General features: G+C 39.6%; 1 protein-coding gene across 5 annotated transcripts in view; it reads left to right on the top strand.

Moving 5' to 3' along the window:
• Positions 1-268: 268 nt before the first annotated feature.
• Positions 269-14,861, top strand: part of LOC111140800 (ankyrin repeat and KH domain containing 1) — a 122,042-nt gene continuing 107,449 nt past the window's right edge. For 4 of the 5 annotated variants that reach the window (XM_022492978.1, XM_022492981.1, XM_022492980.1 and 1 more), the window contains exon 1: positions 385-707. In XM_022492978.1, coding sequence (XP_022348686.1) covers positions 417-707 — 291 coding nt within the window. In that variant the 5' untranslated portion in view covers positions 385-416. Of the gene's footprint in view, positions 708-14,861 lie in introns of all 5 variants that reach the window. The other variant, XM_022492979.1, reaches the window with a different exon arrangement.

Genomic DNA, 14,861 nt, shown 5'->3' with positions numbered 1-14,861 from the left:
TGACCACAAGGCGAACTAATCCACTTTAAGGTCGTGACGAGGTAGTGAGAGAGGTTGACCAATAGACGTAGAAAAGGACCGGAAGTCGGCGCGTGGGGACTAGGAGGCGGGTGTTCGCAACCGCCTAGGCCTGCGCGGGTCAACGCAGCTTGGGGGCCGCGAGCCAGCAAGCGGCGCGTGACGAAGAGCCTGAGCGACGGGTCACCTTGGCCAATGATCTGCAGCCGCTGGGGAGCTGCAGCCAGTGGCGAGTGTGGGGGGCGGGAGGCAGCAGGTTAGGCAGTGAGAAGTTAGTGGCGCTGCTGGGACGGGGGGAAGGAGAAGCTTCTTCCTCCTGCTGTTCCTCTCGTTCCCGGGATCGGCGGCGGCGGTGGCTGCGAGTGACTCGGCAGCGTCTCCGGCTCCGCGTGCGAACCATGCTGACCGATGGCGGAGGCGGCGGCACCTCCTTTGAGGAGGACCTGGACTCGGTGGCTCCGCGATCCGCCCCAGCCGGGGCCTCGGAGCCGCCTCCGCCGGGAGGGGTCGGACTGGGGATTCGCACCGTGAGACTCTTTGGGGAGGCCGGGCCCGCGCCGGGCGTCGGTGGCGGCGGCAGCGGTGCGGCCGGAGGAGATGCGGCGTTGGATTTCAAGTTGGCGGCTGCGGTGCTGAGGACCGGGGGTGGAGGTGGTGCCTCTGGCAGCGACGAGGACGAGGTGTCCGAGGTACGCTTCCAGGACCCCCGCCTTCCATACAGTGTGAGGCATGATTTCTCTTTGGGCCGGCACAGGGCCCGGGCCATCATCTGGCTCCGCGGGCGGAGCCGTTCTCTGACAGCGATAGGCTCCATGGCGGCAGTGGCAGCGGTGCGGGCCTAGTGCGCCCTCAGCTTACTCTTCAGCCGGCGGCTCGAGCCGGACCGGTTCGCGTCACCATCCGTAGACCCACAATGGGGAGTCCTTTGGTCTCTAAGCTTCGCGCGGGAACAAGGACTCCTCTGGCTACCTCCCGCCCACCCCGCTTTGGAGATGGGGGGCGGGGTCTTGCCAGAGTCCCTGCCCTTGGTACTGAGAGAGCGAGCGAGACAGGCGAGGGAGAGAGAAACTGAGACAGAGACAGAGCTTGCTCGCTGAAAGGGCATTTCCACTATATGCCTGTCCCCAGAGTTGAGTTGTCTGTCATTTATTTGCCCTGTGCCTTACCTACGTATGAAAGAAGTGTTCTTAATCTCCTTTTGAAGCATGTTAGTATGAAGAAGCTCTCTGCTTTTACCCTGAGAAGGCACGTGAGTCTTGCACCTGGGACCTTTTGTGAAGTTATGCAGGAAAAGGAAATTCCAGTGCATCTTTGAACTTCAGAATAGCTGGATAGCTGAAGTCTGTATTTTTTAGACTTGGAGAAGTTGAAACACTGAACAGCTTTTGCAGAAATTAATGATCTGATCCTTCATTTCTTGTAACTCTTTAACTATTAACTGTGCCTTTTTAGGTCTGAGCAACCTGGGATGGAAGGCATTATCATCTTTTGGGCCCTAGGGAATAGGGAGATATATTATATATGTACTTTTATCTCTTGACCATGGCTTGGATATAGTACTGTTTCTTGACGGCTATTGTTCTAAGTGCCCAGAGTATTCTATTTTGGTTCTAAGGTGCCTCCTTCATTCCCCTATGACCAATTATTTTAGCCTCTGATCTTGCTGTTAAAGTACAGAGATTTCTCTGTGTACAACTATCCTGGCTGTTGTGTTTGAGAGGAATAAGAAACTATTTGTGGGTTGCAGAATACAGTTAGTGCATTGTCTTACCATTCTACATTGTCTTACCATGTCTGAACAGGGGTTCATTTAGTTTTAAAATGTTAGTACATTTTCACTCCAACATTTCGCTTTGGAAAAAATAGTGTGTGGGTTGTAAGGAAGCTAGTCCCTTGAATGTCTGTATCTTTGGATTTCACTTTAAGAGAATTAACTTCTAAGTCAAAGTGGGACAGGATTTTATTTGAGTAGGCAGTTATGGGGAGAGTCTCTGGAGCACCTCCACTCTTGTGCTTATGGAAGACTTTCTTTCATCCTTTCAATGAAAGTGGGTGAGAGAGGAACCTAAAACACATGTACTTTTTACCTACAAAGCAAAGTGGGAATACCTTTAGATTTTAAAGATAGAGTCCTTTTTTTTTTTTTTTTCCTTCCCTAACTTGTAGGAGAGACGGAAAAGGTTTCCTTTTGTCTAAAAGTAATGTCCTTGATTTTCAGGACCATTTTTACATAATTATCATAGGTAATGTGAAAGATCACTAATGCACTTTTACATAAATAATATGTTTAAATTTTTTCAGAGGTAGAGTGCGAGTGAACCTCCAAAGTCATAAATTTCTAACTTCTTTGGCTCATGTGTTATATCTGGGAAATGAGTTTTTGAAGTAACCATTTCTATGAGGCTTGTATACACACACACACACACACACACACACACACACACACACACACAGTATCTCTCTCTCTTTCTCTAGCTTACTGTATTTCATTTGGATTCCCCATACCATGTGATTAAAGCTGTGAGCAGAATCGTACCTTTTTGTTTTTTTGATGGTTTTTTTGGATGTTATTTATTGATGATTCTTGTACCCATTTAGGCTAGTGGTAGAACTCCTTAGTTCCCTGTTACTTAAGTTTTCTGTGCCTAAAAAGGATTTAGGTATTAAGTGTATATCGGTGGGCCTCATTTTTGGAATGAATGTGTCTGGGATACCTGGAGACTTTATCTTAGTCTAAGATGTTGCTCAGGGTGCATATAGATTCTTTCTTAACCTATAGAAAAAGGAAATTTTGTTTTTATGACTTCTTTCTCCCATATTACATAGAGAAAGAAATTCCTGGAGTATCTGGTCTTTACAGTATGTGTGGTAGGGGATAGTCTATGTGTTTGTGAGTGAAATGACATATTTTGCCCAAGCAGATTTCTTCCTTTTTTTTTCTTATTCTTTCAAAGTATTAGCCGTCTTCTCCTATATCATTGCCTTTGAATTTCCAGTATGAAGAGATCATAATATTGTTCAAAAAATACTCACCCAATTGGCATTTGATGAATAATGCTAAAATCTTTATTTTTGTCTTCCCTAGATGTTCTAGAACCAAGTACTTATACTTTAGACATCCAGAAAGATAATGAGTCATTTTATAGTTTGAGAGTGAAATTTGTCTTGTTTTTCAAATGGGGCAGGACTTGGTGAGAAATAAGTAAGAAATGTGGAGGCCTAGTTTATTTGCTCTAGAATTAGTTGAAGTCTTATATATTTGGTGTATAGAGGCATAGGTACTCTAAGGACCTCTTATTTGTTCATTGTGAGAGCCTATAGCTAAGAAAAAACAAGCTGTTTTCCCTTGCTGGCTAAGTCAAAAGACCGTTCAGCTTAAGGAATGGGCTTGGGTCTTTTTGTAAATTTTTTATTAGAATTATACTAGCTTAGAGAATGCCACCATTTAGGATCTTTGGTTCTTGTTGTTTTAAACATAGGTAAATATTTGTTTTATATTTCTTCAGGCATAGCAAGAATGCTCCTTAGCTCTCCAAGGCCTTGAATAGAAATGAGAACTTGCATTGGATCTTATTGAAATATACTATTGTTTAGAATAGAAATCAGGTTGAAAATTCTTTAAAAAAAACCAATTTTTAAATGTTGATTTTTAGATTCATAGTCTTTTTTAAGCAAGTAAAAAAGAAGAAAATAACCTAAAGGAAAGACTTTTGTGAGGTTTGTGAATTAATTTTTCTGTTGTAAGAGTGTATGCATATTTATGCATGATATTCTCCTTTTAACTTCTTGTTTTCAAGATTTTATTTACTTATTTGAGAGAGCGAGAGGGTGAGAGAGACAGAGAGAGCTCGAGTGGGTGTTGGGGAGAGTGGTGGGGGCAGAGAGAGAGGGAGAAGCAGGCTCGCCGAGGAGCAGAGAGCCTGACACAGGTCTCAATCCCAGGACCCCAGGATCATGACCTGAGCAGAAGGCAGATCCTCAGCCAACTTAGCCACCCAGTTATCCCCCGCTTTAAAATGATAAAAGTCATATAGTCTCATGTTGAAAAATTCAACAGTGTAGGTGTTAGATATAAGGTGTAAAGTAGAAGTCCTTTCATTCCCACTGATCCTTCAAATCCCATTCTTCAGTGATAACCAATATTACAGTTGTGGTTTTTTTTTTTTTTTTTTTGGTTTTTTTTTGGAAATTTTCTAGGCCTATATAAACCTATGTATGTGTGTGTATTTGTTTATATACAGATACTTTAAAGATAGATACCCAATTAGACAGCATAGGTTTTTTATCATATTGAGGTTTTTTTTCTTATCTTGAGGCATGTGCCTTACTTGTAATTAGGTAGAAGCACACAAACACTGTGTACAGTAATTTATAGCAAATTATAGCAAAAGCTTTGTAGGGATTTTTTTTTCCTTGAAAATTATTTTTAGAGGCAAAAGTACAGCCATACCGAATTTCTATTTTGATTTTCTCTAGTCGAGGAGATGTATCATTTGCTTTAGAGTTACTTGTAATCTGTAATCTGGAACAAGGTTTCTCAACAGCAACATACTGACGTTTTAGTCCAGATAATTCTTGTTGTTAGAGGCTGTCCTGTGCATTAACAACATCCCTGGCGTTTACCCACTAGATGCCAGTAGAACCCATCCAGTTGTGAGAGCCATAAGTGTCTCCAGACATTGTTAAATGTCTCCTGGGGACAAACTCACCCCTGGTTGAGAACCACTGGTCTCGAGTCCATTCTTATCAGCAGGGATGGCAATTTTGTCATGAATACTCTGTATTCAAACTTTAGGTAAACAAGGTGAGTCACTGCTTTTAATAGCATTTCAAGGCTTGTGCTTATAATCTAGACAAGAGAGAAATTGAAGGAGGGTACTGAAAAGTTAAATGCTGTAAATTTTCTGCAGTAAGTTTATCATTTTGAGTAACTTTCACTTAAAATACTCTATTGTTTTTGAAAAATCATTTATTGTTCATGAAAATAAACTTCTAAAAAACTTTGATGGGGACTTTGTTCAAGGTAGAAAGTGCTTTATTCCATAAATTATCAATACTGGTGATAAAATAGGAAATATAACTTTGTATACTAGTGAGCAAACTTTGGAGACACTGGAAATGTTTACAGAAGGAAAAGCTACATGTTACTGCTGTAACAATTTGTTATATTGCATGAGTATCAACCTTATACAAGTTTCATTCATTGAAGCCTTAAGACATGGGGCACCTGGATAGCTCAGTCCTAAAGCGTCTGCCTTTGGCTCAGGTCATGATCCCAGGGTTCTGGGATTGAGCCCTGCGTTGGTCTCCCTGCTCAGCGGGAAGCCTGCTTCTCCCTCTCCCACTCCCCCTGTTTGTATTCCCTCTCTTGCTGTCTCTCTGTCAAATATATAAATTTAAAAACCTTTAAAAAAAGAAGACTTTACATATAAAATGATGTGTTGATAAGTATGGTTATATGAATGGTGGGTCAAGCCAAAGTTGATTAGATTTGGATGGAGGAAAACCTTATTGTGAAACTTGAAGGATGGAAGGTTTTCTTATGGTTATTATTTAGTACATTTCTTTTTTTTTTTTTTAAGATTTTATTTATTTATTTGACAGACAAGAGATCACAAGTAGGCAGAGAGGCAGGCAGAGAGAGAGGGCAGAGAGGCAGGCAGAAAGAGAGGGGGAAGCAGGCTCCCAGCTGAGCAGAGAGTCCGATATGGGGCTCAATCCCAGGACCCTGGGATCATGACCTGAGTTGAAGGCAGAGGCTTTAACCTACTGAGCCACCCAGGTGCCCCTATTTAGTACATCTCAATAGGTGATTACATGTATACAATTTGTGAGTCACAATGACATAAAGGCAAATACAGTGAAAAATCTTGAAATAACCCGTCCCAAATATCCTGCCCTCTACACTTTTAATGTCTTTTTTTTTTCCTTTCAGAATTTATGGAAATACAAGTATGGATTTTTATTTTCCCTATTATTATACCAAATATAACATACTCTATATATGAGATTTTTTTTTTTAAGAATTTATTTATCCATTGGACAGACAGTAGTAGTAGACACAAGTAGGCAGAGAGGCAGGCAGAGAGAGAGGAAGGGAAGCAGGCTCCCCGCTGAGCAGAGAGTCCGATGCGGGACTCAATCCCAGGACCCTGGGATCATGACCTGAGCCGAAGGCAGAGACTTTAACCCACTGAGCCACCCAGGCACCCCTATATATGAGATTTCTAAGCAGTAAATTTGAGAAGGATTTAAACTTTTTCTAATCAGAGTGATAAAACACGTTAAGAATGAAGCATTGGAGATGAGTTTAAGCACATTCTTTCCTGAGTCTATCTGGTAGTAAGGTGAAAATGCACTAGATAACCTCTGAAAACCACTTTTGGCCTGATTCAATGATAGATTAGGTAAATAAAATATTTTGCTTTAAAGAGAAAGCAAAGCAGTTTTTAAAAAGTACTAGTCTTGAGTTGGCAAGTAAACCTTTTTTTGGTTTTTTTTTACCAAATCTACCTTCCTACGTAACCAAAAGTATAAGAAATAAAATCAGTTCCTTTTTTTACCCATTATTTAAAAATTCCTTTTTTTAACCCATTATAAATTAACTGTTTCTTTCTTTCTTTCTTTCTTTTTTTGAGATTTTATTTATTTTCTGAGAGAGAGACAGAGTGCGAGAGAGAGAGAACAAGTGGGGAGGGGTGGGCGGGAGGAGGAGCAGAGGGACAAGCTGACTCCCTGCTGAGCAGGGAGCCCAGCGTGGGACTCGATCCCAGGACCCTGAGATCACGACCCGAGCTGAAGGCAGACACCCAACCAACTGAGCCACCCAGGCACCCTATTTCTTTTCTTTTCCATTCTTTTCTTTAAGGTTATTTATTCATTTGAGAGAGAGAGCAAGAGCAGGGGGAGGGCCAGGGGAGAGAGACAAGCAGACTGCTCCCTGAGCGGGGAACCCAATGTGGGGCTCCATCCTAGGACCTGAGATCATGACCTGAGCCGAAGGCAGATGCTTAAGGAGTGAGCCACCCAGGTCCCCCTAACTATTTCAATATATATATCTTCTTGGGCTTTATTATGTATAGTTTTCCTTTTCTGTTGCATGTCTATAAAGTCATAGAATCTTGGTGATAATCCTATCTCATCTCCTTTTTAGGTAACTGCTACCATTTACCAAATGCGTATTATGTGCCAGTACCGTATTAGGTACTTTCATTATTTGTTTCAATACCCCTTTGAGGTAGATGTCTGCATTTTTATAATGTAGGCTCAGGGAAATGATGAATCCATAAAACAAAAACCAAAAAAATTGTTTAAAATGTTAAACAACTAGTAGCTGGTAAAGCTAGGATTTGAATCTAGTACTGAATCCAGACCCATGCTATTATTTTACTTCTTCAGATTAAGAAATAGAGGCAGTTTGGGTTACAAAATACTGTTTCTCCAATAAATACTTGCTTAGTCCCTGTAGAAGTTTTCATTAAAGTGAGACGAGAAAAGTAAGGACAATGTAATGAACTTATAAAGCTATTTTTCTGTACTTTTTTTTTCTATTTTGAGATAATGCTCTTCTTTCTGTTATGATATGAATTTTTTAAAATACCCATATTTGGCAAAATGTCAAATTAGAAACTTCATGTTGGGACCCTGGGCAAAGCCTTACAAGTCTGGATACAGTTGAGCTAAGTGACTTGCCCAGGATAATACAGCTAATTTGTAGTAGAAAATATGTCATCTGACTCCCATTCTAGTTATCTTGTCCTGCTGTTTCTTTTTTTGGTGCATTGTACCAATGAATTTAATTAGTTGCTTAAGACATGCCTGTCTCAAACTAGCACATAAATCATAGTTGACCTTGTTGGAAAGGTTTATTTTATTTATTTATTTATTTAAATTAACATATAATATATTATTTGCTTCAGGGGTACAGGTCTGTGAACCATCAGTCTCAGACAATTCACAGCACTCACCATAGCACATACCCTCCTCAATGTCCATAACCCAGCCTGAAAAGTTTTATATTATTTAATGAAATTGGTGACTGCTGTGTAGATCAGTATATTAAGAAGGCAGTTAAAAGTATACCATTGAGGGGGCACCTGGGTGGCTCAGTGGGTTAAAGCCTCTGCCTTCAGCTCGGGTCATGATCCCAGGTTCCTGGTATTGAGCTCCGCATCGGGCTCTCTGCTCAGCAGGGAGCCTGGTTCCTCCTCTCTCTCTGCCTGTTTCTCTGCCTACTTGTCATCTCCATCTGTCAAATAAATAAAATCTTAAAAAAAAAAGTATACCACTGAGTACAGGAGGAGCACTAGTCTAAGGTAATTTTGTAATTGAACTTACTTGAAAATTTCATTCATCTTAAAAATTAAATAAATATTAAAACTCCTGATATAAAAAGGCATAAACCCAATTTTGCACCTTTGCCAATATGGAAAATGTTGTTTTGTATATTGTTAACACTCTGATTAACTTGTAGAAATTAAAGTCTAGGTGCTGTTCTATTGGTGGTTAACGATGGTGTGTAGTTCCTGTGAATGAAGATCATTTGCCTTGTGATGATTGATTGGCTTGCCTTTTTCTGGCCAACTTTACCTAAACCAGGAAAAAAGTAAACTTGTATATAAAGCTCTGTTTTACTTGCTAGACTGAAACTTAGCAGCTGTTTGTCAAAGAGCACATTTGATCTTCCTCCTTTAAGTACACTTCTGTTCTCATAAAGTTTTTCCCTTAATGGATGTTTTCAGTAGTAGAAAAGGTGTTTGCTTTTGTTCTTTTTTTTTTTTTTTTTTTTAAAGTAGATACCCTAGTGTATCCTGGCTGTTTGATTTACCTACATTAGTGAGCAATTTTGAAAAGAGAAAGGCAAGTATACCCCCAGGGATTAGCCTTAAGAACCAAAGAATTGTACGGGAGAGCAGTTTATTAAGTTGCCAAGGTAAGTTTGATTTGTTTAACAGTTTGTAATGAGGACAGTTAGATTGAGAACAAGTTTTGTTTCTGTTTTTGTGTGTGTAACAAAATATACAGAGACAAAATTGACCATTTTAACCATTTTTTTAGTTTTCTTAGAATATATATAACATAAAATTTACCATTTTAACCATTTTAAAGGGTCCAGTTCAGTGGCATTAAGTACATTCACATTGTTGTGCAGCCTTTACCAGCAGCCATCTCCAGAATGTTTTCATCTTCCCAGATTTTGTATTGATCCCCATCTACCCTTCCCCAGCCCCTAGCAACCACATTTCTACTTTCTTTCTTTTTAATGTTTTATTTATTTATTTATTAGAGAGTTAGAGAACACAAGTAGGCAGAGCAGCAAACAGGGAGAGGGAGAAGCAGGCTCTCTGCTGAGCAGGGAGCCCGACTCAGGGCTCCATCCCAGGACCCTGGCATCATGACCTGAGCCAAAGGCAGCTACTTAACCGACTGAGCCACCCAGGTGCCCCATCTACTTTCTTTCTTTGTAAATTTGACTACTCTGGGTATGTCAAATAAGTGGAATCATACAGTGTTTCTCTTTTTGTGACTGACTTGTTTCACTTAGCATTATGTCTTCAAGGTTCATCCATGTTGTAGCATGTGTCAGAATTTCATTCCTTTTGAAGGCTGAATACTATACCGTTGTATGTATATACTACATTTTGTTTATCTATTCATCTGTTGATGGACACTTGAATTACTTTTACCTTCTGGCAGTTATGAATATGCTTCTATAAACACGGGTTACCTATTTAAGTCCCTGCTTTCAGTTCTTCTGAGTACGGTAGTGGGATTGCGGGATCATATAGTAATTCTGTTTTTAATTTTTTGAGGAATTACCATACTGTTTTCCATAGTAGCTATAGTATTTTACATTCTGACCAAAATTGCACAAGGGTTCTAATTGCCACGCATTTTAGCCAATACTTGTTTTTTATTTTGTTTTTGTTTTTGACAATAGCCATCCTGATTTGTGTGAAGTGGTATCTCACTGTGGTTTTAATTTGTATTTCCCTAATGATTAGTGATATTGAGCATCTTTAAGTGCCTTTGGCCATTTGTATATCTTCTTTGGAGAAATGTCTATTCAAATCCTATCCCCATTTTTATTTATATTTGTTTATTTATTATTATTTTTAAAGATTTATTTTTCTATTTGAGAGTGAGAGTACACAGAGGGAAAGTGAGAGAGAGAAGCAGGTTCCCCACTGAGCAGGGAGCCTGTGCAGGGCTTGATCCCAGGACCCTGGGGTTATGACCTGAGCTGAAGATAGACGCTTAACCTACTGAGCCACCCAGGTGCCCTGCTATCCCCATTTTTAGTTGGGTTGCTTTTTCCAATGTTTAAGTATAGATGTTCTTTGGGTATTAATTACTTATCATATATGTAATTTGCACCTATTTTTTTTCCATTCCGTAGGTTGCCTTCTTACTCTGTTGATAGTGGCCTTTCATTCCTCCAAGTTTTTAATTTTGATGAAGTCCAATTTACCTATTTTTTCTTTTGTTTATACTTTTGGTGTCATATGCATAAAGTTGTTGCCAAATCCAATGTCATGAAGATTTTTTTTCCCAATGTTTTCTTCTAAGAATTTTGTAGTTTTTGTAGAATTTTGTCTTAATTTAGGTCTTAGATCCATTTTGAGTTAATTTTTGTATACAATATAAGATCAGTGTCCAACTTCATTCTTTTGCATATGGGTATGCATTTTTTTCCAGCATGATTTGTTGAAAACATTATCATATCCCAATTGACTGGTCTTTACATCCATGTTGAAAATCAGTTTGCCAGGACACCTGGGTGGCTTAGTCGACCCTTCTGCTCTGGTTGTGATTCCAGGGTCCTGGGATCGAGTCCCATATCATGCTCCTTGCTCAGCGGGGAGCCTGCTTCTCCCTCTGCCTGCTGTTCCCCCTGCTTTGTGCTCTCTCTGACAAATAAATCTTAAAAAAAAAAAGAAAAGAAAAGAAAATCAATTTGCCATATGTTGGAGGGTTTCTTTCTGGCGTGTCTGTTCTGTTCTGTTAGTCTATATGTTGGTCTTATGCCGGTATCACTCTGATTTGATTACTGTAACTTTTCTAGTAAGTTTTGAAATCAGGCAGTGTTGGTCCTTCAAATTTATTCTTCTTTTTCAAGATTGTTCAGGGTCCCTTGAAATTCCACTTGAATTTTAGGATGAGTTTTTGTATTTCTGCCAAAATGGCCCTTGGGCTTTTGGTAGGAATTACACTGAATCTGTAGATCACTTTGAGAACAAGTTTTAATGCAAATCTTTTTTTTTTTTTCTAAGATTTTATTTACTTATTTGACAGACTGAGAGAATACACAAGCAGAGGGAGCAGCAGAGGGAGAGGAAGAAGCAGATTCTCCGCTGAGTAGGGAGTCCAATGTGTGGTTTGATCCCAGCACTCTGGGATCATGACCTGAGCCAAAAGCAGATACTTAACAGACTGAGCCACACAGGCACCCCTGTTTTAATGCAAATCTTAATGTAATTGTGTTGGGGCACCTGGGCGACTCAGTTGGTTAAGTGTCCAATTTTTAATTTCTGCTTGAGTCATAATCTCAGTGTTGTGGGATGGATCCCCACATTAGGGTCTTTGCTTGGCATAGAGTCCGCTTGGGTTTCTCTCTCTCCCTCTGCCTCTGTCCCTCCCCTCCCTCTCTCTCTCTTTCAAAATAAATAAAATCTTTAAAGAAATCTTAATTGTATTATTGCATTAGATATTATCAAATCAAAAGGTTTGAGTCTGACAAAATAATAAAAGTCATCTGTAATAGGGAGAGGCTGTGTGAGCACTCAGTTGGTGTCTTTCCTAAAGGCATTGAACCCAGTTAACGTGGAATAGTGTAGATGAGCCAATGTTTCTGAAATATAATCCCCCTTTTTTCCTGATTCATTCTCATATTGTCTAACTTGTGATTGATCACAATGCTTCGTGTATTGATTAAATGCTAGGAAGAACATGTTTTATCCTTTATATCACTAGTGGTAAATTCAGTTTAAAAAAATTATCTCAGTATAGTATTAAAGCAGGATAAATGAACCTTAATATTTTCTTTAATGATGTAGAATTGAAAAAATTTTCATGTAAGCATTTTATGAAATCTTAGTCAGAAAGTAAAGGTTTGACCTTGTCAGTTGATACCTTGAGTGGTACACTTTGGAAGGACTTTCAGCTCTTACCAGCTTCTAATTGATTTTTTCCTCTGTTTACTTATTCTTCGGCTATATCTCTATATTTTTATTTTTGTCCTTTAAAGATTGTACAGTCGCAAAATTCAGTTACATAGGTGAAACAAACTATCATCATCAAAAAAGCGATCCCAAAGGGGCAATAGTCCAATTATATTGGTTACATTATCTTCCTTTGTTACTTTTTATTTTGAAATTTGAAACTTACTGGAAAGTTGGAACAGTAGTACAAGGAACTCCCTCCCCTCCATATATCCTTTACCAAGACTCACCAGTTGTGTTCATATTGTCCTATTCTCTCTCTATAAACAAATAAATGAATAATTTATTTTCTGAATCATTTGAAAATAGGTTGCATACCTCATGCCTCTTTACCCTTAAATTCTTGAGTTTACATTCCCTGAATATTCTCTTACATAACCATAGTGCATTTATCAAAATGGGAAATTGAACAGATTTCCAAAGTACTTTTCAAATTCAAATTCCCAGAGTTTTAAAAATTGAAATATAATTCACATATCATAGGTTCATTCTTTATGTACAATTCAGTGACTTTTAATGTATTTACAAAGTTGTACAACTACCAGCACTGTCTTTTGAAAACATTTTCATCACCACCCCCTCCCCCCAAACAAAACCTTGTACCCACTAGCAGTCATTTCCTATCCATCCTCCTGCCCCCACTCCACATTCTCTGATAACCACTAATATGCCTTTGTCTTTGGATTTGCTTAGTATGGACATTTCGTATAAATGGAATCATATGATATGAGGTCTTTTGTACCTCGCTTCTTTCACTTAGCATATTGTTGCCAAGGTTTCTACACGTTGTAACTTGTATCAGTACTCCATTGGGAAAATACTCCCCATTTTGTGGATATACCACATTTTGTTCATCAGTTCTTTCTACAATTTGGGGACTATAAATAAAGATGCTGTGAACAATTGTGTATAAGTTTTACATGAAATTTCTTTTCAGGGATGACTGGGTGGCTCAGTGGGTTAAGCCTCTGCCTTTGGCTCAGGTTATAATCTCAGGGTCCTGGGATTGAGTCTCGCATCGGGCTCTCTGCTCAGCAGTGAGCCTGCTTCCCCTTCTCTCTCTCTAACTACTTGTGATCTCTGTCTGTCAAATAAATTAAAAAATCTTAAAAAAAAAAAAAGAAAGAAAAATTTCTTTTCTGTTCTCTTGGGTGTATACCTAAGGAGTGTAATTGCTAGGCCCTATGATAACTAACTCCCATGTTTGACTTTCTGAAGAACTGACAAACTGTTTTCTGTGCAGCCGCACCATTTTACATTCCCATCAGCAATGTATGAGGGTTCCAACTTCTCTGCAACCTTGGTAACTTTTTTTTTTTTTTTTAATATAGGCATCCTAGTGGGTTGGAGTGGTATCTCGTTGTGGTTTTTTTTTTTTTTTTTAAAGATTTTATTTATTTATTCAATAGAGAGAGATCACAAGTAGGCAGAGAGAGAGAGGAGGAAGCAGGCTCCCCGCCAAGGAGAGAGCCCAATGCGGGGCTCGATCCCAGGACCCTGGGATCATGACCTGAGCCGAAGGCAGAGGCTTTAACCCTCTGAGCCACCCAGGCGCCCCTCTCGTTGTGGTTTTGATTTGCATTTCCTCAATAACAAATGAAGTTGAGCATCTTTTTATGTGCTTATTTGTGTATCTTTGGAGAAATGCCTACTCAGATCTTTTTCTCATTTCTCGATTGGGTTGTTTTCTTGTTGAATTGTAAGTGTTCTTTTTATGTATTCTGGGTACTAGTTCCATATTAGGTACATGATCTGCAGATATTTTTTTCTCATTCTTTTGATTGTCTCTTCACTCAGTTATGTCCTTAACATTTTAAAATTTTGGGGAAGCTCAACTTTTATATTACCTATTTTTTTCTTTTGTTGCTTTTGCCTTTGGTGTCATGTCTAGGAAACTGTTGTGTAATCCGCGGTCATGAAGATTTATGCCTGCTTCCTTCTAAGAGTTTTGTAGGTTTAACTCTTACATTTATATCTTAGGTGTATTTTTTTTTTTTAAAGATTTTTATTTATTTGTTTGACAGAGAGAGATCACAAGCAGACAAAGAGGCAGGCAGAGAGAGAGAGAGAGGGAAGCAGGCTCCCCGCTGAGCAGAGCCCCATGTGGGACTCGATCCCAGGACCCCGAGATCACGACCTGAGCCGAAGGCAGCGGCTTAACCCACTGAGCCACCCAGGCGCCCCTCTTAGGTGTATTTTGAGTTAATTTTTATATAAGGTGTGAGGTAGAGATTCCACCTCATTCTTTTGAATGTTAATAACCAATTGTCCCAACACCATTTTTTTTTTAAGATTTTTTTTTTTTTTGACAGATAGAGATCACAAGTAGACAGAGAGGCAGGCAGAGAGAGAGAGGAGGAGGCAGGTTCCCCGCTGAGCAGAGAGCCCGATGCGGGGCTCGATCCCAGGACACACGGGACCATGACCTGAGCCGAAGGCAGAGGCCTTAACCCACTGAGCCACCCAGGCGCCCCCCAACACCATTTGTTGAAAAGACTGTTTTTTCCTCTAATGAATTGCCTTGGCACCCTTGTCAAAAGTCAATTGACTGTAAATGAGAGGGTTTATTTCTGTTAAATTCAATTTATCTAGATGTCTTATGCTTATTCCATACTGTCTTGG

This window comes from Enhydra lutris, unplaced genomic scaffold (genome assembly GCF_002288905.1).
Source record: "Enhydra lutris kenyoni isolate GAN:26980312 unplaced genomic scaffold, ASM228890v2 scaffoldscaffold5, whole genome shotgun sequence".
NCBI classification, from domain to species: Eukaryota; Metazoa; Chordata; class Mammalia; order Carnivora; family Mustelidae; genus Enhydra; species Enhydra lutris.
This window is presented reverse-complemented; position numbering and strand designations above follow the sequence as displayed.